A 20,925-nucleotide genomic window follows, 5' to 3' on the forward strand; every position below is an offset into this window, starting at 1 on the left:
GGGAGCGGGTCCCCGAGGGGTCTGGGGGTGCAGAAGCCGCTGTCCGCCACCAGGGGGCGGAGGTAAGGCCGTTGCCATGGCGACAGATGGGCTCGGCCATGTCTGTTGTCATGGCGGGAGGGGGCGTGGCCGGGCGCGTTGCCATGGCAGTAAAGAGGGGCGTGGCCAGGCCCGGTGCCGCGGACGAAGGGGCGTGACCAGTCCATTTCAGCCCCCCAGAGGGGCGTGGTCAATCCCGTTGCCATGGCGGCGGGGGCGGGGCGGAGCTGTTGGCACCGCCCGCGGGGAGGGCGGCGCAGGCGCGCTCGGTCCGTGCGGTTCCGGCCCGGTCCCGGTCCCGGTCCCGGAGCAGCGGAGCGGGGGGAGTGGAGCGGCGGCGGCCGCGGCCGAGCGGTGAGTGGGGCGGGACCGCCCGGGGGGCAAGGAAGGGAGCGGGCAGCGCTGCCGTCATCACCCGCATCCCCGCACCGGCCGCCGCCGCCCGGCAGGACCGGCCGGGGGGGCCGCGGGGCCTTCGGGGATGGAGTGGAGGTGCCGGGCCCGTAACGGGGCTGAAGGAGTGAGGCCGGAGGGGCGAGGGGCCTCCGGAGATGGAGCGTCCGGAGGTGAGAGGAGGCCCGGTTTGTCCGGTAACGCGGGGGATGGAGCGGTTGAAGCCGGGCCGCGAACGGGTCTGGGCCGAGCGGCGAGGCCGAGCGGTCCCGAGGGGCCGGTGGCGGCGAGGCCCGGCCTGACTCAGCGGCGGCCGCTCCTGCTTCCCGGCTGCCGCTCCCACGGGACGGCGGGCACGGCACGGTGCGGTCCCGGTACGGAACGGCCCCAGCATGGCACGGCACCGGTTCGGCGCGCCGGGAGCTGTAGTCTCGGCTCCGGCACCGCGCAGCTCCGGCCCGGGCATCGCCGCCGGTACCGGCCATCGTCGGGGCCCGGGCACTTCGCGGAGACCTCCGGTCTCGGGGGACCCTGCGGGACCCGGGCCGCCCGGGCGCTGCCGGTGCTGCCGGTGCCGTCCCGCGGGTGCCGCGGTGGGTGATGCTCCCGGGATGTCGCGGTCCGGAGCGGCGGGTGGCTGTCACCGTGACACACGGAGCGTGACGCGCTCTCGGTCCTCGGACTCATGGCGGCACGGCGGTGTCACCGGTGCGGCGGTGACACCGGTGAGGTGACGGTGTCGCTGAGCGTGCGGGCCGGGATGGGGCCGAGGCCCTTCCCTGCGCTCCCCCGCCATTCCCCGAGGATCCCGTCCCGTGTCCTGCCGGGGATCTTCCCGAGCGGCTCCTCCCGCCGCGGTCGGGCACGCCGAGCCGGCCTCTGTGACACCCCGCAGGGTGTCCGGGGTCCTGGGGATGTCCTGAGCGCTTACGGTGTCCCCCGTCACGCGCGTGGGGACACTCTGGGGACAGCTCTGTTGTCCTGGCCGGGGCTGCGAGCGTGTCCCCCACCCACCCCGGCTCTCCCGGCTCGGCTCATCCCGCGGCATTAATATTTCAGGAGCAGGGGGGAGGGCTCCGCTCTGCACATGCTCCCGCCGCTGTACCGAGTTATTTAGGTTAGCGGGAGCCGAGCGGGGCGGGGGGATTTGTGCGCTCGGGCACTCGCTCTGCGCCCCGAGCATCGCCGCCGGGAGCCGCCAGCTCCCGGTGCGTGAAGGGCCGGTTTGCCTCGCCGCGGACCGGGACGGGCGCTGCCGCCGGGAAACAGGGAAGGGTGCCGGGGCCGGAGCCGGTACGGAGCTGGGGATGGAGCCGGTGCGAAGCTGGGCGCCGCCCGCCCCCGGCCAACCCACCTGCGCCCACCGCAGCTCGGGGGTGCTCTGCTCGGGGCGGGGGGAAGCGGCTCTGGGGGGCGCCCGGGGGGGACGTGGGCGAGCGGCCCTCGCTGTTGGCTCCCGGGGCCGCCGTGCCCGCTGCCAGATCCGCGGCAGCCCCGCGGCGGCTCCGCACGGCGCTCGGCCCCCGCCGGGCTGTCTGCCACCCCCCTCGCGTGTTTGTCACTTGAGAAGCCACCGGGACGGGCTCCCAAAATAGAACCCGCCAGTCGCAGCAGCCCAGTTCGCACCGGCACCGCGGTGCTGCTGGGCCGGCACCGACGCGCCGCTGCTCGGCTCCCGGTGCCCGCCGTCGGTGCCGCCCTCGGCCGCCGCGCTGGCACCTCACGGCCTCACTCTGCTCCCGTTTGTTTGGGCAGAGCGGCCGGGGGGGCTGCGGCGTGGGACCGGGCCCGGACGACCTCTGCGTGCGCCCCGGCAGCGCCGCGGGACGGGCACGGACGCACGCCCGGGGGCTTCGGTGGCCGTCGGGCCGTGATTAGCAGCTCCTGCCCGGACAATTAAAATGCAGCGGTAAGCGTCCCCCGCCTGGCCGGGCGCCCGGCAACAACCCCTCTCCTCGCGGCCTGCCGGGAATCTGGGCCGAATTCTTATTTTCATTCGTGTTTTTTTGGCAAGAGCCGGCGGCAAACCGGCTGGGCCGGAGGCTCCCGGCCCTGGGCGCGTCCATCACCCGGCGTCGGGGCGGCAGCGGGTCGCAGGGTGCCGCAGGCCCTGGCTGCCCTGTCATTACACCGGGGCGTGCTCGGCGCTGCGCCGGGGGCTTTGAAGGCGCTCGCGAGGGTGGGGACGGACTGGGTGGCACCGCGCGCCCCGGGCGGCGTCCCCGCTCCGCGATCGGGACACGCCGGTGCCTGGCGGGGTCAGGGTTCTCCCGGTGGGTCACCGCGTTCCCGGCGGGATCAGGGTTCTCTCCGCGTGTCAGGGTTCTTTCTCCGTGTGGATCAGGGCGCTCCCTGCGTGTCAGGGTTCGCCCCCGGCCTCTCACGTGTGCCGGCGTGTGCGGGAGTCGAGGTCCGGCTGGCGCGGTGACACCCCAGCTCATCCCGGCGGGGAATCTGGGGGTCCCTGCCCCGTCCCCCACGAGCACCCCGGTGCCGCAGAGCCCTGGGCGGCCGTGCCGGGTCCCGCGGGCATCCATCCCCCCGCTCCACCGGGGCACGGCGCGGCCCCACGGCTCCCGGTGGGCTCCTGCTTCAGCTCCGCCGGCGGCTGCCCCGGTTATTCGGGGAAGGGCCGGCGATGGCGGGGGGCTGCCAGCTGCTCGTGGCCGGGGCGGGCGGGCAGCCCGCGCCCCCGCCGCCCCCGCCGCAGCCCCGTGGCCCAGCGCGGCGGTGCCCGGCAGCCGCGGCACCGCAGTGCGCGTGGCTCTGGCTCAGCGCCGCGCATGACTCAGCTCGGCTGCCGGAGCCAGGGGAGGGGGGAGGATGGGGAGAGCCCTGCCGGGGACCCCTGCCCGCACTCCGGTGCCGCCAGGCCGCCCAACGGGCGCGGGACGGGCTTTGGCTCTCGCCGGTGCCGGGAGCGGGTCGGTGCGCACCTCGCCGTGCCGGGGGCGGCGGCGGCGCGGGGGCCTCGGTTCCAGCTGCTGCGGCGGTGGCTAAAAATACCGAGGCCCCCCCCCCCCCCCCCCGCGGCTGCGTGCGGTAACGCGGCGGGGTGGGACGGCGGTCCCGGGGGTCCCGGCCGCGGAAGGGGACGGCTCGGCTCGGCTGCCGGCGGGGTTCGAGCGGCCACAGCCGTGCGACATCGCCGGTGCTGAGTCACAGCGGTGCTGGACCCGAGAGTGGGGGGACTGCGGCCACCGGGACCTTCTGCCCCCCAAAGGGGCCCTGGAGGGGTGACAGCACCCCGGGGGGGCAGCGCCCCACAGCCCCCAGCACTGCAGCCCCAGGGCGCAGATGTGCGCTGGTAGTGCCCCCCCTCATTCCCCCGGGCTGTGGCACGGGAGGGGGGGTTCGGGGAGCTGCACCCCCCCCCCTCCCCAGCCCCCGGCTGGCAGCTGGCCCGGGCCCGCAGCCCCCCTCGCCGAGGAGGGAAGCGGATTAACGCCGCCGCTGCCGCCGCTGCCGCGCGGGGGGGCTCACCAGGACCCCCACCCCCGGGAAGGGGCAGCGGGGCCGCTCGTCGGTTGCTGCACTAAAGGATTTTGTGCCGGACAGTGAGGTTGGGGCTCAGTGCCCCCCACTCTGCAGTGGGGATCCCTGTGCTCTGCCATGCTGGGCCTGCAGCCAGGGGGTCCTGGAGCCCCCAGCCATCTGGGCACAGGCCGCCTTCTGGCAGATGTTGCCCCTCTAAGCCCTGCTCTAATGGACCCCTATCCCGATCCTGGCCCCGGCAGATTAGGCAGCACCGGGGGCCGGAGAGGGGGGCCCTAAGCTGCTTATGGGCACCAGCCCCCAGGAGCCCCACGGTCTCACAAGGGCAGCAGCCCTGTGGTGCAGGGGCAGTGCCCTCAGCAGTGCCTGCATCCTGGGTTCCTTCCCCATCGGCCACATCCTGCACTGTATCCTCGTTTCCCAGCAGTACCCCAAACCTGGCTCCCCTGGGTGTCCCTGATCAGGGCAGGGCTCCACCTGCCTGGGTGGGCCACACTGGGGCTTCTGGGGACCCTCAGGCCTCGCTGCCAGACCTTGGGGGTGCAGCTGGAGTGGGGGGGTCCTACAGGCTGCACCGTGGCAGCCTGGCCCTGCTGTCCCTTGGTGTTGGAGCACAGTTGGGATGGACACCCTGGGTCCCTGTGCTCCCAGTATCAGAGTGTGGGTGGGATGGGCACCCCAGATCCCAGTGATCCCAGTGTCAGAGTCTGGGTGGGATGGATGACCCGGGTCCCAGTGCCCCTGCAGGGTTGGGGTGCCCCGGGGTGCTGGTGTGACCCCTGTCTCTTGGCAGCTGGGGCATGGCCGTCAATGTGTACTCGACGTCGGTGACCAGTGAGAACCTGAGCCGCCATGACATGCTGGCCTGGGTCAACGACTCCCTGCAGCTCAACTACACCAAGATCGAGCAGCTCTGCTCAGGTGGGCTTGTGGGGCGGCCTAGGGGACACGGGGGGTGTTGTCAGGGTGCCCCCAGCCCCCCTTGACCGTGGCGTGGGCCCGGCGCAGGGGCTGCCTATTGCCAGTTCATGGACATGCTGTTCCCCGGCTGCGTGCACCTGCGGAAGGTGAAGTTCCAGGCCAAGCTGGAGCACGAGTACATCCACAACTTCAAGGTGCTGCAGGCTGCCTTCAAGAAGATGGGAGTGGACAAAGTAGGTCCATGGGGGCTGCTGTGGGAGGCTGCTTTGCTGGGGTCCGTGCTGTTCTGTGCCGGTGTCCCTGCAGTGCTGGGGGCCCTGCCCTGCCAGCCCCTCCGTGTCCCCGCAGATCATCGCGGTGGAGCGGCTGGTGAAGGGCAAGTTCCAGGACAATTTTGAGTTCATCCAGTGGTTCAAGAAATTCTTTGACGCCAACTACGACGGGAAGGAGTACAACCCTCTGCTGGCGCGGCAGGGCCAGGACGTCGCGCCCCCCCCTAACCCAGGTGATCACATCTACAACAAACCCAAGAAACCCATTGGCACTGCAGGTAATGTCCGGGGCCCCCCAGCGAGCGCTGCCCCCCGCCCTCTGCACCCCGTGGCCAGGCGTCCCCCTGACCCCTGCCTGCCTGCGCCCCGCTCTGCTGCCTGCCTGCCTGCGGCCGGGGGGGCTGGGCGGGTCTGCAGGGACACCCAGACCGCGGAGGAGCAGGGATCTGGGCCGCCTCCATCCGCCGGCTCAGCCTGGCCTGGCGGTGCTTTGTCACCCCAGGCCCCCTGGCTGCCATCCCCCCGTGCTGTGCCACCACCGTGCAGCTCCCAGGGTCATTGGGGGCTGACCCAGTGGGGTCTGGGACCTCCTCAGATCCCATGCTGAACCCCAAACAAGCCACGAGCACCCTTGGAGGGCTGGGGGCAAGATTTGCCGGGGGAAACTGAGGCAGGGGGGAGGCTGAAGTTGGGAGAGCCTGAAGCCGTGGCTCTGCAGAGTATCTGCCTGCCCTTGCTGCCCACCCCTGCCCCCCACACGATGTAGGGGGGTCTCTGCTGGCCGCCCCCCCAGCCAGCATTAACCCATTGGTCCCCGTGTGCTGTCAAGTCCCCCAGAGGACCTCCCCCACGGGCCCCAAGAACACCCCGAACCCAGCCCGCCTCGGCAACGTGCCCAGCGGCATCCTACGGAAAAACTCGCCTGCTGCCCGCAACGGCGGCACCGAGGCCGACGCGCAGATCCTGGAGCTCAACCAGCAGGTAGGGGCTCCCTGCCGGCGGACTGGGGGGCACCGCAGGGCTGGGGGCGACTGAAGGCTTCAGCCGGCTAGGGGGTCCCTGCCGGGGGGCTGTGGTGCGCTGTGGGATTGGGGGGGCCTGAAGGTTTTGGCCGTTTCCCTCTCCCACAGCTGATGGACCTGAAGCTGACAGTGGATGGGCTGGAGAAGGAGCGGGATTTCTACTTCAGCAAACTGCGGGACATTGAGCTCATCTGCCAGGAGCACGAGAACGAGAACAGCCCCATCATCACCGGCATCGTCAGCGTCCTCTATGCCACGGAGGTGAGGGCACGCCCCTGGAGCCCGTATCCTGCTTTCTGGACTTCCCTGGGAGCGGCGGGACTCCCTTCCCCCCGCATCGCTCGGGCCTTGTTCACTCCGTGGGGTGCCAGGAGAGGGCAAAGCCCTCACGCCATGCCAGGTGGAGGTTGGTGTGCCCACCTGAGCCCCCCCTGTTCCCCCCAGGAGGGCTTCGCCCCACCAGAGGACGACGAGCTGGAGGAGCAGCCGCCAGAGGACCAGGACGAGTACTAGCCCCGGCCCGCACCCGCGCCCCCCGCGCCACCCCCCACCATAGACATTGGAGGTCCGAGCCCGCGCCTCGCCCCGCACTGTCGCACGCCATCGTGGTCTCCGGCAGCTCCAGGGGGATCCCGCCATCTCCATAACCAGCCGACATCCCTTGGGCGAGGAGCGCGGCTGCGCCGGGGGCCGGGGCTGGGCGCCGAGGCCTGCCCGCGCCGCCCCCTCCCCATATTTATTTCTGTCGTCCCCCTGGTGTGAGCGAGTGCCGCCCTGGCGTCCTGCCTGCCCGCCGTGAGAGTGAGAAGGAACACCGAGTCCTCGGGGGCTGGCCCGGGCTGCCGTGTGCTGCTCACCTCGCTGGGACCCTCCAGGCCCCAGGAGCCCCGTGGCAGAGGGAGTGCCGGCCTGGCAGCCTGCTGGAGGGGGAGGCCACAGAACAGAGGAGAGAGATGTTGGTTCAGGTTCCTGGAAAGGTGAAGAGGAAACCCCAGGCCTGTCCAGCCATGGCAGCGGGGGGCACCCGCAGCCACGGGGGTCCCGAGAGGGAGCTTGTGGTCACCAGGGCATGGAATGGCAGTGGGCCCTCTCCTCTCGCCCGTGGCCCCCACAGAGCCGGGGCCGGGGTGGGTCACGGCGAGGGCTCGCAGCGCCCGCCCCGCCCCGGCTGCCGTGTCCCTGTCGCATTGCTTGTCTGGTCCATCACTCCGGTCGCAACGCTGCATCTGTGTTCGGTTTTATTTAAATAAACTCGTGTGGTAACACTGCGTCCTGCCTCTGCTGGGGGTCACTGCGAGGTCTTGGACTCGCTTCCTGGCCTGGGGGTTCCTCTGTGCTGGCAGACCCTCGGCAGGAGGGGGAAGCTGGAGTCGCCCCGGGTAGAGGCTCTGAGACCACGGTGAGTGATGAGGGCCGGGTTGAGAAAACGGGTGACCAGTTTCTTAGAGGTTAATTTGGGCTATAGAGGCACGTAGAGGGCGGACAGCTGCTCCCGCCGCGGGCAAGATGCTGCGGGGCGCGGAGCTCCTACAAAACGATAAACAGTAAAGTTAACCTTTTCCGCAAGTTTTAATAGAAAATATTAACTATTAATCTATTTTTGAACCATGAAACCAGGGGAGAGCGCGAACGCAGTCCCCCACTACCACAAATTATGCAGTCGAGTTTCCCGCATTTGGGGAAATCGCAGGGGTCAGCACACCCGGAGTGCAAGGGATGAGCCTCGCCCTGGGAAAACCACCTGCCTGATCATGGTGTCTCCCCTGCCAGGTAAGTATGCCCGACCCGCCCCCACGGCCCCCGGCCCCGCCCGCCGCACGCCTCCACAACACACGGCCAGCCCCAGCCCGGCCCCGCACCCGCCCGGCCCCGCGCTGCGGCCCGGCCCGCACGGCCCGGCCCGCGCAGCGCCCGCGGACACGCCGGGACAGCGGCGTTCTTTCCGCGGGCGGTGTCCCGGCATGCCGCGCGGGGCCGCCTCGTTTGCATGGACACGCCCCGCTCTCCCCTCCCCTGCCTCCCGCCCCGCCCGGCCCGGCCCCGCCGCAGCCCCGTGTGCCCGGCAGCCGCTGGCCCCGGCCCGCAGCCGCGGCTCTTCCCTCCGTTCGGGCCGGACTCTGTTCCGAGGGAGCGGCCGATGGGTCGGCGCTCACCGTCTCCCGCTGCCGCAATTCCCTTTTCCCCCGGCACTGCCCGGTCCTGCCCGTGACCCTCCCGGGGCCTCTCGCCCGTGCGGTCCGTTCCTCCTGGGCTGCACTTTTCCCTAAGGAAAACAATGAGCCGAGTGCACGGCCTGCACAGGGGAGTCGGTCACTCACAAGGGTCTGTGTGCAGGTACGGGTGAACAACTAAAACAAATTGCAGAGTTTCATTCAACTCTCCAGAAATCATTTCCCCCCTTTGAGCTGGATTTTCCCATTCGAAGGCAAGGACAAGGTGACGCTGTTCACCCCCAGGGACACGAGACAAGATGTCTCTCACATCCAGCACCCCAGAGCACGTGTTGGTCTCTGGGACCGAGGCGGGAAGGGGTCAGGATTTGGGACAACCCGATGAACAGCAGCAGCCTGGGCGCTGAGCTCCCCTAACTCTTGCACCAGTGTATCCCTGTGATTTAGGCCTCTTCTCTGGAGGGATTAGAGTGGAAAATTCGAATTGGCAGTGACCCAAACTTTAAAAAAGAGCCAGTGAACATTTCCAGTCCTTGTTTCGCCTCCTATTTTACTGGAGTTGGTCTTTTCTGACCCGTTACACTCCTAATTTCAGTTCAGCTTTTAGCAGACTTATGTTTCCCTCTTGCCCCAGGATTCCCAAAGCCCAAACCAGGGGTATGAGTGCACCTAAAGCTCCACCAGGCACGTCCTCTTCTTCACCCAGCTTTCCCTGGGTGAATGGGCAGAGCTGCACTGTCCATGCATTTTCTAGAGGAATATGCAAACTGGACAGGGTCCTTTGGAAAAGTTAATTGTGCATTTAACTTGCACAGCAAACCCTGCCTGAGCAATGGCAAAGGGCACTCGGGCACATGGAGAAAATGACTGGGGTCGGTGGGGTCGTGTTGCGTTCCTGGTCACTAATTCCAGGGGTTGTCTGAGGGATTTCCTGCCCCTGAGGGATTTCCTGCCCTGAGGGATTTCCTCCCATTGCAGCAACAACAATGCCCTTTTACTCCAAGGTCCCTTATGCCCAGTAATTATGGAACAAGATATTCCAGTATCCACTAGAAAATCCACTGTTCCATTCTCTGGCTTAACTGGAACCCAGGGATTGGCCAGGGAAATCGGAGATGCTTCTGGTCCCCTTCAGTCCAGCCCAATTTCTTCCTCTTCTGATATTTTCTTCTGTCCGTGCTCAGCCGGTCCTGCCTGATACTTTTGGAGGGTCGTTAATCCCAGTCCCTACCTTGTCCCTGAAATTCACCTTGCATTCTCCCTCTTCACTGCCCCTGACCACAGATTTGGTCATTTCTTTTGGCTCTTCCCCATCTATTTCTTCCCGTCCTTGCGGGCGTCACTCGGGAAATAACCATCCTCTTCGCTCCTTGTCTTTTCCAGAGTTTCTTTCCTGTACCTGGCACGGGCTGGCGACAATCTCCGTGTCCAAGAGGATCGCTCTTCCTTCCCTGGTCGGGTCTCGATCCCTTGGGGATCAGGATCCCTTTGGGAGGGTCCGAGCGCGCCGCCAGGGGGCGCTGCGGCGAGGGCGCGTCACGAGGCGGGGTTAGGGAGAGGGCGTGGCCATGCAAATAGGACAGCGGGTGGGGGCGGTGCTGCGCCACGGCTGAGTGGGGCGTGTCCATGCAAACGAGGCGGCCCCGCGCGGCATGCCGGGACACCGCCCGCGGAAAGAACGCCGCTGTCCCGGCGTGTCCGCGGGCGCTGCGCGGGCCGGGCCGTGCGGGCCGGGCCGCGCGGGCCGGGCCGCAGCGCGGGGCCGGGCGGGTGCGGGGCCGGGCTGGGGCTGGCCGTGTGTTGTGGAGGCGTGCGGCGGGCGGGGCCGGGGGCCGTGGGGGCGGGTCGGGCATACTTACCTGGCAGGGGAGACACCATGATCAGGCAGGTGGTTTTCCCAGGGCGAGGCTCATCCCTTGCACTCCGGGTGTGCTGACCCCTGCGATTTCCCCAAATGCGGGAAACTCGACTGCATAATTTGTGGTAGTGGGGGACTGCGTTCGCGCTCTCCCCTGGTTTTATGGTCAAAGACAGAATCAATTGGTTGAGCGTCTCAGACTTGTCCCGGTACTGTGTTTCGGTGGTGTAACGGTGAGGCCGTTTCCTGCTCCTGCGCCTGAAAACAAGGGGAACCGTTGCTGGATCGAACCAGCAGCCCAGCATTATCTATCGGCGATGGTGCCCGAGGTTGGATCGCCTGGCACCGAATCGCGACGGGACAGGCGGTATGGGTGCAGTGGCGTGTGGGACCGTGTATGTAGAGATGATCCCCAAGTGGCCCGGGACCCTGTGAAAGGCTCGGATAGCAGAGAGGCTCAGGAACAGCCGGGGCTCCAGGGCAGCCTCTCCGAACGGGCTCTGGCGGCGACCGGGAGACACTTCCCGCAGGAATTGGCCAGCGGATCCCTAAAGGGAGGCTCTGGGCGACCGCCTCACGAGACGGGATGATCCCGGCGTGTCCCACGCCGTGTCTGCCGGAGCAGGGAAACAACCCGGTGAAACGGGTCCCCGCTGGGGAAGGGGAGTGGAGATGCCGGTCCCGTTCGCTGGGCACTGTCTGAGTAACACGCGGCCGAGTCCGAGGCTGCTTCAATGCACCGACAGAGGCAGAACAGCGACGTGCCCGGGAGGGCAGAGCCCGAACGCCCTGGGAGCCGGCTGACTGATACCAGCTCCTGTTCCTGCATCTGCAGGCGATCCACACGAGCCTTAGATCCGAGGCGAGACTGACAGTGAAAGCGCAGCGTCTAGACGGGCTAATGGAGCTCGCAGTGCTACGCAGTAGTTTCGTGCCCTTGTTTGCTTAAATCTATTATTAGACCACAAAACCAGGGGAGAGCGCGAACGCAGTCCCCCACTACCACAAATTATGCAGTCGAGTTTCCCGCATTTGGGGAAATCGCAGGGGTCAGCACACCCGGAGTGCAAGGGATGAGCCTCGCCCTGGGAAAACCACCTGCCTGATCATGGTGTCTCCCCTGCCAGGTAAGTATGCCCAACCCGCCCCCACGGCCCCCGGCCCCGCCCGCCGCACGCCTCCACAACACACGGCCAGCCCCAGCCCGGCCCCGCACCCGCCCGGCCCCGCGCTGCGGCCCGGCCCGCACGGCCCGGCCCGCGCAGCGCCCGCGGACACGCCGGGACAGCGGCGTTCTTTCCGCGGGCGGTGTCCCGGCATGCCGCGCGGGGCCGCCTCGTTTGCATGGACACGCCCCTCTGCATTGCTGATTTGCAAGGCTCCGCCCCTGCCAGGTCGGGGCCTCTTTGCAGGCGGTGACGTGAGGGCTGTGGAAACGCCCCCTCATCGTGACCCCCGCCCCTTCGTGAGCGTCATCACCGCAGTCCCCGCAAGCCCCGCCTCTCACGTTCTGGAGGCCGCTGTGTGGGCGGGGACTCCGGGAGGCGGTGCACGCTGATCCCGCCCCCCCGTGGGCGGGGCCTCGCCCGCCCTGTCCCGTCTCCCGGCGAGGCGGGGCGGGGACGTGGCAGCCGGCGCGAGCGGCGCGTGTCCGAGGGCGCAGCCAATCAGCGGCGGCGCCGCGCGCACGCGCCCCGACCCCCGCGCCGGAGCCGCCCCTGGCGCTCCGGGTGTCGATGGCGGCGGCGCGGGCGGCCCCTGCCCCGGGCATGGCCGGCGCCGGTCCCGGCCGGTGGGAGGTGGTGCGGAAGGGCCGGCGGGGGCCCGCGGGCGGCACCGGCAGCCGCCGCGCCCTGGGAGAGGCCAACGGCGGTCGCGCTCTGCCCCTGCCCGGTGAGTGTCAGCGCCTGCGGGCCCCCGGTGTGGCGGGCGGAGGTCCCGTGGGTCTGGCGGCGCTGTGGTCGCGGGCCTTGCGTGGAGGGTCCCCGGTGGGTCCCGGGGAGAGCAGGGTGTAGCTGGAGGGTCTCGCGTGGCGCGGGTGGGGTTCTCCGGTGAGTCCCGCCGGTCCCGGGGCAGCTGCCGACGCTGGGCGGGCTCGTCGGGAGTTCGAGGCCGTCCCCCGTGGGTGTGGAGCGGTCTGTGCGGGGCCCTGGGGGTGCTGTGTACCGTCCGTGCGCCCCTGCGCACCGTGGGGTCTGCTCTTTGTGCCCCGGATCCGTCCCCTCGTGTGGCCGCTGCCCGCGGTGCCCGCTGTCACCCTTTCCCTCTCCCCTTTGCCAGCTCCCATCGCCACCTCCAGCACCATCTTCCAGCTGGGCTTCGAGCGGCCGCTGCGGAAGCAGAACAAGGAGCAGGTGCCCCCGGCCGCGGCCCCCGAGGCGCCGCAGCGGAAGCAGCACACGGGGAAGAGCGGCAAGAAGCCGTCGGGGAACGAGGCCGGAGCCAAACCGGGCCGGTGCCGCTCGCTGGAGGAAGCCCTGAAAGCCGTGAGTGTGCCCGGAGTGCTGGGAGGCAGAGCCCCGGGCCGGTGTTCCCGGCTGCCGCGTGTGACTGGAGCGGTGCAGAGCAGTGCCCTGTCCTGCTTCAGCCTCTCGCCGTGGGCCACACGGGAGGAGCTGCCCCATGCTGGAGGCAGGAGGTGGCTGGAAGGGGGTTCCTGGTTCCCTTTGTCACCGCCGTGTCTGGGAGGAACCCCAAGGAAACCTCGTGATGGCTGGAGCCTCCTCCCTGTCTCAGTGCTGGTGGGGCCCGGCGAGTCACTCCTGCAGTTCCTGTGCCCTGGGTGGATCTGCAGAACCTGTCTGTGTCTGTCTTGCCTGTCCTGGCCGTGTCTGAGCATGGAGGGTTCCAGAACTGGCCGAGGAGGGCTGTGCTGGGGTGATGTGTCCCCGGGGTTGGCAGGAGCTCGCCCAGCTCCTCCCTTGCCCCTGGGTTTTACATCCCCCTCATAGCCTGGGACCTCCACGGCCCCCAAACAATGGGTTTCCCTCCGCATCCCCCTGCGCTGGCTGGGGTTTCTCTCCATTGTTGCAGTAGTTCTCCACATGCAGCTTTTGCCCACAGTGACAGCTGCGCAGGACTGTGGCATTCCTGCGTTCCCCGGGGAAGCAGGGCAGAGCTGTCCCTGTGCTCAGCAGTGACAGACTCCGCGTGGCCCTGTCAGGTCACTTACGGGGGGTTTCGGGGCAGGTTTCGTTTCCTGCTGTGGCACCAGCTGGTTTGTGCAGAATTCCTCTCGCAGGGCAGGGCTGAGGTGAGGTGCCCAAGGGCTCCTGGCTCGGTGTGGCAGTGGGAATCCACTCGCAGGGCACGTGTTCAGGCTCTCACAGTGCCTGAGCCTGGCAGCAAGCCCTGATGGAGCGGCCCCACAGATAATCTGGGTGTAAAAACAGGGAATGAGTGTGTCTGGGTAGTGGTGGAGGAGAGGGGTGGGAGCTGCTGCTGCTGTGTACCTGGTTTGGTGCTGTTGGGGTGTTCATCAGGAGGGTTTGGTTGCTCGTGGCTGTTTCCTCCCTGAGGACTCTGGGTGTGGATGTGGACCAGCCATGGCTGGGACCACCCCGGGCTTGTGCTTGCCAAGCTGCAAGCATGAGCAAATCCTTGGCTGGCACTGGTGGGCTGATGGGCTCACTGGGCAGGAGCTGGCTGCCCCAGGCAATGCTCTGGAGCTCTGGCAGCAGGGGTTTTCCATCTGGGAAGAGCGATGGTCTCGGGATGGAGGTGGAAGCATTTCCCCCCATGCCCCGTGGCCCCTTAGGAGTCAGAGTTAACTTTCTCCTTCCTGTGCTTTTTGCCCAGTCCGGTTCATCCTGAGTTTGTCTGTCTGTCGCTTCCAGCTGGACCTGGTGGATCTGCAGAAGGAGCTGGACAAGAGCCGGAGCGTGTTCCCTGAGAACCCCTCGGTGTGGGTGAAGGACCTGGCTGGGTACCTCAACTACAAGCTGCAAGCCCCCAGGAGTGACCCCGTGCTGAGCCAGCACCCCCACGGTCCGTGTCCTGCTGCCCCTGGGAGGGATGGGGGCAGGATTTCCTTGGATCTGGGCTGTCCCCACAGCTGCCTTCTCCTGGCCACAAACACAGGGAAGTTGCCCATACAGTTGGCCAATTGGCAAATTCCCCAGTCACCCCTTCTCCACAGGGCTCCGTGACCTCTGCCTGCTGCTGTGGGGTTTGGGAGTTCACTCCCAGCTATCTGCCCTCGATGCTGGAGGGATGTTGGGGCAGGATTTCCCTTTTCCTGCCTCATCAGTGGGTCCCCACTCACACTGAGAACCTGCCATTTCAGGTGGCAAAGGGGAGGGGAGCAAAGTGTCTTCTCCAGACCCCTGTCCATCCCACGGCATCAGCATTCCATGAGAAGCCATCCCTTAGGGCTGGATTAGCTCCTCTGGCATGGGGTGACTGGGGAGGAGGCCAGTGCAGCCTGGCTGGTGTGAGGATGAGGGGCTCCCTGCACCCACCTCCAGCTGCTGGAGCTCTCCAGAACAGAGAGCTAAACTCTTCCCTCTCTGGTGCCACCCCAGACTATCCGTACTGCCTGGTGAGCAAGGAGCTGAGGAGCATCATCCGCTCCCTGCTGGCAAAGGCCTCGGGCGTCCTGGAGCTCTTCTTTGACCACTGCATCTACACCATGCTGCAGGAGCTGGACAAGGCCCCAGGTCAGCACCCCTGTCCTCCCCCTGCTGTCCGCTCCTCGTTGCCTCTTTGGGAGCTCCCTGTAATTCCTCCTTGGAGGCTGTAGCTGAGCAGGACCTGCCCCTTCTCCATTCCAGGGGAGTCTCTGCACGGGTACAGGATCTGCATCCAGGCACTTCTCCTGGACAGGCCCCGCATTGCCACCACCAACCTGGGCAAGGTGAGATGGGCTGAGCCGGGTTTGTGGGTGCTGGAAACCTGGTGGTGCTGCTCCTCCATCCCACTGCACAGAGCCCTTGTACCTCTGTGCCCTCCCCGTCAGAGGGACCGGTGTCCCCAGTGGGTTCTGCGTGCCCTACCCAGCAGCCTCTGCACCCCCAGAGCTGGCTTTCCCCTGTCCCTTTGCACCCCTCGTGCTGGTTTTGGGCTTCCCCCTATTCCCCCAGAATGGCTCCTGGCCTCACCTGGAGCTCTAGGTCCCTCCCAGGGGCTGGGGGCCCGTGTGCTGCTGGTCCCATGGCTCCAGGCTTGGTGGGGCTGGGCTGGGTTGCAGCTCTTCCCCACTAATGTGTCCCATCCTCCCGCAGTACCTGGAGGTGCTGCGCTCCCAGCAGAACCGGCCAGCAAAGTGCCTGACCGTCCTCTGGGCCCTGGGGCAGGCCGGGTTCTCTGACCTCCAGGAGGGCCTGAAAGGTGAGAGCCAGGAGCAGCAATGTGGGATCCCCTCCTGGGACTGCTGCTGGTGCTGCTTCGGGGTGGGAAAAGGCTGGAAAGGATCCTTAAGATCCGAAATGCAGCTTCCCCCAGCTGGGACAAGAAAATGGTTGGATTCTGAGGGGAACCATCCTGCCTGGAAGGACGCAGGGAACGTGCAGCTCCACTGTTGTGCAGCACAGCTACCCTGGAGCCCTTCCCAAGGGCTCTGCCTGCTGTGCACTGGGTGGTTTGCGTGCTGGCTTGTCCCTACACTGGACCCCTCCTGCCTGTCCCTGCAGTGTGGCTCGGCGTCATGCTCCCGGTGCTCGGCATCAAGTCCCTGTCACCGTACGCCGTTTCCTACCTGGACCGGCTGCTGATGTGAGTGACACCCCGTGTCCCGCGGCTGCCAGGGGGCCCAGGGCTGTGGGGCCGGCACTGCCCCCTGCCAGACCCACGCTAGCTCAGGCCTCTGTTCTGCAGGATGCACCCCAACCTCACCAAAGGCTTCGGCATGATCGGCCCCAAGGACTTCTTCCCGCTCCTGGACTTTGCCTTCATGCCCAACAACTCGCTGTCCCCCAGGTACCCCGATCCATCCAGGCACTCCGTGCCACGGGGCGGGCCCTGGGTGTCCCCTTGTGCCACCCTGGTGCCCGCTGGCCCTCGGCAGCCTCGGCCTCTCCCCCAGCCTGCAGGAGCAGCTGCGGCGCCTCTACCCCCGGCTGAAGGTGCTGGCCCTGGGCGCCCGGCCCGAGGCAGCCCTGCACACGTACTTCCCCTCCTTCCTCTCCCGAGCCACGCCTGCCTGCCCCCCTGCCATGAAGAAGGAGGTGAGCCGGGCAGGGGGCACGGGCTGGGTTTGGTGGTCCCGTGGAGCGGTGGCAGGACAGACGTGTGCTGTCATGAGGGTGGTGATGGCAGAGCTGCCTGCTCCGGGGGGTAGGAGTCATCAAATCGGAATGGTTTGGGTGGGAAGGGCCTTGAAGACCATCCAGTTCCACGCTCCTCTGTGGGCAGGGGTGCTGCCGCTCTGTTTGGTGCCTCAGGAGCTGGCTGGCTGTGGGAGATGCGGGGCTGGGTGCCTGTGCTGGGGTACAGCCCGGGGCATGGGGTGTCTGGCATGCCAGGGAGAGGGTCACACATACCGACCTGCTGTGCCCCCTCCCCAGCTGCTGACCTCCCTGAGCCAGTGCCTGAGCCTGGACCCGCTGAGCTTCAGTGTCTGGAGGCAGCTCTACACCAAACACCTTGCTCAGTCCAGGTCAGTGCAGGCTGCAGCTCCAGGCGGGGCCAGTGCTCACCTGCAGAGCCTTTGGGACACCTGAATTTCCTTCTGGGAGCTCCTGACCGAGCCCTGTGTTCTCTTTCCCCCCAGTTTGCTGCTGAACCACCTCCTGGAGTCCTGGGAGAGCAGCAGCAAGAAGGTAGGGGTGAGCTGTGGGGCGGGGGCAGTTGTGGGGTGGGAGAGTGTCCCCGTGCTGCTGTGAGAGCTCCCTGAGCTGGCAACGTCCCCGAGGGACCTGCAGTTGCCCTCCTGGTGCCATGGCTGCTCAGGGGGTCTGTGGGGACCTGGGGGTCTTGACACAGCGCCTGCTGTCCCCAAGGTGCATCAGTCACTGCAGGAAACGGTTCGCTCCTTCAAAGTGACAAACGAGGAGCTGGCGGCCAGGGGGACAGGAGGGGACCAGGATGTGGCCGCCTGTGACGCCGCCTGCAAGGTGAGGGATGGGACAGGCAGGCACTGTCGGATTTCAGCTCCGTGCTGGGCTCTGGTTGTCCCCTCCTGCTGCCAGCACGTGCTGGGCCAGGGCCCCGCAGCGGCACACACGCAGGACACGCTGGGGACAGATGTGCTGGTCCTTGTCCAAGCCCCAGCTGCTCAGCAGATGTCTCTGTCCTGCCTGGGTGCAGCTGGAGGGCAGCACGGCTGTGCTGGGGCCTCCCCAGTGTCAGGACCCTGCTGTGACAGTGACAGGGCCTTGTCCTCCCACCCAGGAGCTGCTGCTCAAGATGAGGGGCCAGGGCTTCCCCTGGTCACGTCTGCTGCTCGTCCTGCTGGTCCTGGCTGCTGGCTTCTTCCTGCACGACGTGCGGACACACGGCTCCTTCCAGGGTATGGTGGGGAGTCAGAGTAATCCAGCTTGGAAAACCCTCTGGGAGCATGGCCAAGGCCACCACTGTCCCGTGTCCTCGCAAGTGCCACATCCACACGGTTTTTAAATCCATCCCCCACGGGATGGAAACTCCACCATTGCCCTGGGCAGCCTGCACAGCCCTTTCTGTGAAGAAACTGGTTTTTGTTTACAACCTAAACCTTCTCTGTCACAAGCTTGAGGCTTTCTCCCCTTGCTCAGGAGTGATCCTCCTCCCTGGGGTCACTCCTGTGGCTGTTCCCCTGAGCAAAGCCCCTTCGTGTCCCTGTGGCTGCTGGAAGCAGTGGGGCCTGTCCATCTGTCCATCCGGGAGCTCTGGCGGATGCAGCTGCTGCAGGCACAATGCCCTCTGCCTCTTCCCCTTTGGGACGGTCTCCCTGCTCTTCTGTCCATCTGTCCCCTCCTGGAGCATCTCCCAAGGGGTTCCACAGCACAGCTCGAGCCGTGTGTCCTCACAGAGTGCTTGGGGGCAGACGGACACGTGTCCCCACAGCCAGGGGCCACTCAATGAACGCACTTGTCTCTTGCAGCCTCATCTTCTGCTCGGCTGCTCCGCTCCTCCGGCGTCCTGCCCGCCTCCCAGCTGGCCTGGCAGAAGGTGTCCCTGGGCTGCCTGGAGGGGTACAGGTCTGTGACACCAGCCTGGGTGGGTGGCTGGGGCAAGGAGGGCTGTTGTGCAGCATGAGGGCTTGGGAGGGAGCTGGGAGCTGTTCCCCAGCTCTGCCTGGAAGAACTTTCAGCTCAGACTGGAACTGTTCCCCCGTTCGCCCTGTGCTGTCAGCTCCGTGCCCGCGTGCTCTGTGTGGGTGCCACTGGTGCCATGGTCCAGCACTGCCCTCATCTCCCTTGCAGGTGGCTGGAGCACAGCCTGGCCCACCACGGTTCTGTGGCTGTGTCCATCCTGTGGCCACAGCTGAAGCTGCTCTGGGAAACGAGCGGGGAGGTGGCCCGGGATGTGTCCCAGCAGTGCTACTCCCTGCTCTCCTGGCTCCACGGCAGCCTGCCCTGGCTCAGTGACTGGGTGAGTGGGGGCTTGCAGGGCTGGAGGAGACAAGGAATGCCACTGGGGGGCTTGTAGGACTGGGGGATCTGATACAGGGGGAGGCCTGAAGTATGATGGTGACATGTTTGCTGCTGCTCCTAGCAGGAGCCCCCAGTTCTGTGGTTCTGGGATGGGAACAGCCCCATGGCAGGTCTCTGGTGCCGTCTGTCCTCGTGTGGCACCAGCCCACTCCAGCTCTTTCCAGTGACTGTGAAAGGGAGAGGGCTCAGAAAGCTCCCTGGTGCTCCAGAAGCCACCGTTTCGGTGGCAGTGGGGTGACATCAGTGTCTCACAGAGTGTGGGTGCCCTGTCTGCTGAGTGCTGGAGAAGAGGGAACGTGGGGAGAGCTCCGGGATGCTGGGGAAGGGAAGGGGTGTGATGGGACCATTGCGGGTAGCCAGCACCCCAGACTCTGTCTGTGCCCAGAGCTGCAGGAGGGGTCGGTGTTCACCCACCCCTGGTGTTCTGGAGGTGCTCAGGACCGTCTCTGCTCCCACAGCTCCAGACCCGGCTCCCCGAGTGGCTGCTGCACTTCGCCGAGTGCGTGCGGGAGCTGCTGCTGTTCCTGCTGCGGAGCTGCCTGCTGCCGCTGCTGCAGGGCCTGGCTGCAGTGCTGCAGAGGGGCTGGCAGCACTGCCTCGACTCCTGCAAGTGAGCAGCCCCCGCCCTGTGCTTCCCCCCGGGCTGTGCCCCCCTTGGTGCTGCAGTTGGGTCTCCCTGTGCCGGCCTGGGCCGTCCCCTAATCCTGCTCTGCAGCCGGGGTGGCCCTGCCCACGGGGCTCCTGCATCCCCCATGTCGTCCATCCCTTCTGGCTCTGACTCCCCCCCTGTAATCCCCTGTCCTTGCTTTTCCAGCGGGGACGTGACGTGGGAGTGCGTGAGGGACCACTTGATGAGCTTCACCTATTCTTCCTGGATTTACCTGCAGAACGCGACCCTGGCCCTCAAAAACTGGGCCCTGGCCATGATTTCTGGACGCTGAGCTGCTCTCTGGTGGTCACGCCGCCTTCCCAGTGTTCTGGCTGCCCCGGAGTGTCCAGAGGGCAGCAGGATGTGGGACAGAGGCGTCGAGGGCAATGCCCACAGGAACTTTGGGTCAAGTCGGGGCTTTAGGGGAGGTTTATTTTTCTGGGGGGCTGGGGAGACACACGTCCAGGTTTTTCCACACCCTGTGACTGCTTTGACTTTCCCTGTCCCACTGTCCCTGGGTGAGCGGTCCCCATCCCCTTGTGTTTTGCCTGCCCACAGGATCAGGGGTGGACACCTGGAGCCCCTCACCTTCCCACCCCTTCCCACCAATGAATGAACTGAATTATTTTATTATTTTTTCCTTATAATTGCTCCATACGCTTTATATTTTTTCCTTAGTGAAGATTGCTGTGCATGGTGGGGGGCAGGGGCTGTCCAGACCCCCCTGTACCCCCAATGCCACCCACAACGGGAGGGGCAATGCCTCGGCTGGATCCGGGGAGGTTTAAAGGAGTCCAAGGAGCTGCTGCCCAGCGGTGCCACCCCACGGCTCAGCCCCGGGGTGGGGTGTTGGTGTGGGGTGGGGTGTTGGTGTGGGGTGGGGTGTTGGTGTGGGGTGAGGAGGTGTCAGGTTCCACCCTGGCCTCTGCCAGTGTCGGTGTGTCAGCTGTGTGGGTGTGCATGGGGGTTGGGAGTGCCTGTGTTCGTACAGGTGTGTGTGTGTGTAGGATGTGTGTACCTCTGTGCACATCCCTGTCCACTCACACCCACTGTCCATCCACACCCGTGTCTATTCACACCCCACTGCCCATTCAGTCTCAGTGTCCGGTCACACCACTGTGTCCATTCACACCCAGTGTCCACTCTCCGCTGTCCGGTCACACCCAGTGTCCAATCACACCGGTATCCACTCTCCCTGTCTGCTCTCCCCTGTCCACTCACACGCAGTGTCCACTCTCTGCTGTCCGGTCACACCCAGTGTCCACTCTCCCTGTCCAGTCACACCGGTGTCCACTCTCCCTGTCCGGTCACACCCGGTGTCCGGTCACACCGGTGTCCACTCTCCCTGTCCGGTCACACCCGGTGTCCGGTCACACCGGTGTCCACTCTCCCTGTCCGGTCACACCCGGTGTCCGGTCACACCGGCGTCCACTCTCCCTGTCCGGTCACACCCGGTGTCCGGTCACACCGGTGTCCACTCTCCCTGTCCGGTCACACCGGTGTCCACTCTCCCGTCTGGGGTCGCTGCCGCCGCG

General features: G+C 66.6%; 2 protein-coding genes, 1 long non-coding RNA gene and 3 other non-coding genes across 9 annotated transcripts in view; 3 read left to right on the plus strand and 3 right to left on the minus strand.

The window, feature by feature from the left end:
• Positions 1–312: 312 nt before the first annotated feature.
• Positions 313–7,410, plus strand: MAPRE3 (microtubule associated protein RP/EB family member 3). Of its 3 annotated transcripts, none has more exons than XM_066180243.1 (8): positions 1,582–1,725; positions 2,188–2,341; positions 4,721–4,848; positions 4,936–5,081; positions 5,197–5,353; positions 5,950–6,101; positions 6,251–6,403; positions 6,587–7,410. In XM_066180243.1, exons 2-8 carry the CDS (start codon positions 2,334–2,336, stop codon positions 6,653–6,655), a joined length of 813 nt encoding a protein of 270 aa, XP_066036340.1. In that variant the 5' UTR covers positions 1,582–1,725; positions 2,188–2,333; the 3' UTR covers positions 6,656–7,410. The 3 variants fall into 3 exon arrangements, with proteins under 3 accessions (XP_066036339.1, XP_066036340.1, XP_066036338.1); XM_066180241.1 differs by having other exon boundaries at positions 1,586–1,725; positions 5,197–5,398; XM_066180242.1 differs by lacking the exons at positions 1,582–1,725; positions 2,188–2,341 and adding an exon at positions 313–393 and having other exon boundaries at positions 5,197–5,398.
• LOC136287468 (uncharacterized) overlaps positions 7,395–20,925 on the minus strand; it is a 72,799-nt gene continuing 59,268 nt past the window's right edge. Inside the window, exon 3 of the long non-coding RNA XR_010720156.1 lies at positions 7,395–7,669. This is a non-coding gene — a long non-coding RNA (uncharacterized lncRNA). The remainder of the gene's footprint in view (positions 7,670–20,925) is intronic.
• LOC136287935 (U1 spliceosomal RNA) lies at positions 7,757–7,920 on the minus strand. The gene has a single exon (XR_010720419.1). It is a non-coding gene; the product is annotated as a U1 spliceosomal RNA (small nuclear RNA).
• Positions 10,165–10,328, plus strand: LOC136287947 (U1 spliceosomal RNA). Its single transcript, XR_010720430.1, has one exon. It is a non-coding gene; the product is annotated as a U1 spliceosomal RNA (small nuclear RNA).
• LOC136287956 (U1 spliceosomal RNA) lies at positions 11,143–11,306 on the minus strand. The gene has a single exon (XR_010720439.1). It is a non-coding gene; the product is annotated as a U1 spliceosomal RNA (small nuclear RNA).
• Positions 11,885–20,037, plus strand: TMEM214 (transmembrane protein 214). Of its 2 annotated transcripts, XM_066180198.1 has the most exons (18): positions 11,885–12,064; positions 12,452–12,657; positions 14,008–14,158; positions 14,695–14,829; positions 14,944–15,026; positions 15,394–15,499; positions 15,802–15,883; positions 15,986–16,087; positions 16,194–16,335; positions 16,675–16,766; positions 16,881–16,929; positions 17,110–17,223; positions 17,501–17,618; positions 18,189–18,285; positions 18,511–18,577; positions 18,635–18,679; positions 19,200–19,351; positions 19,556–20,037. In XM_066180198.1, the coding sequence occupies exons 1-18, from the start codon at positions 11,908–11,910 to the stop codon at positions 19,680–19,682; spliced, it is 2,025 nt and encodes a 674-aa protein (XP_066036295.1). In that variant the 5' UTR covers positions 11,885–11,907; the 3' UTR covers positions 19,683–20,037. The 2 variants fall into 2 exon arrangements, with proteins under 2 accessions (XP_066036295.1, XP_066036294.1); XM_066180197.1 differs by having other exon boundaries at positions 18,511–18,679.

This window comes from Chamaea fasciata, unplaced genomic scaffold (genome assembly GCF_029207755.1).
Source record: "Chamaea fasciata isolate MVZ Bird 193981 ecotype frontalis unplaced genomic scaffold, bChaFas1.0.hap1 SCAF_3, whole genome shotgun sequence".
NCBI lineage: Eukaryota > Metazoa > Chordata > Aves > Passeriformes > Sylviidae > Chamaea > Chamaea fasciata.

What these genes read in the sequence shown, in the direction of transcription:
- MAPRE3 (XM_066180241.1), top strand. An exon ending in GAAACCCATTGGCACTGCAG is followed by an intron (nt 5,399 to 5,949) that starts GTAATGTCCGGG and finishes TGTGCTGTCAAG; the next exon opens with TCCCCCAGAGGACCTCCCCC. An exon ending in GCGTCCTCTATGCCACGGAG is followed by an intron (nt 6,404 to 6,586) that starts GTGAGGGCACGC and finishes TGTTCCCCCCAG; the next exon opens with GAGGGCTTCGCCCCACCAGA.
- TMEM214 (XM_066180197.1), top strand. Translation starts at nt 11,908, where the DNA reads ATGGCGGCGGCGCGGGCGGCCCCTGCCCCGGGCATGGCCGGCGCCGGT. An exon ending in GGAGCTGGACAAGGCCCCAG is followed by an intron (nt 14,830 to 14,943) that starts GTCAGCACCCCT and finishes TCTCCATTCCAG; the next exon opens with GGGAGTCTCTGCACGGGTAC. An exon ending in GGGAGAGCAGCAGCAAGAAG is followed by an intron (nt 16,930 to 17,109) that starts GTAGGGGTGAGC and finishes GCTGTCCCCAAG; the next exon opens with GTGCATCAGTCACTGCAGGA.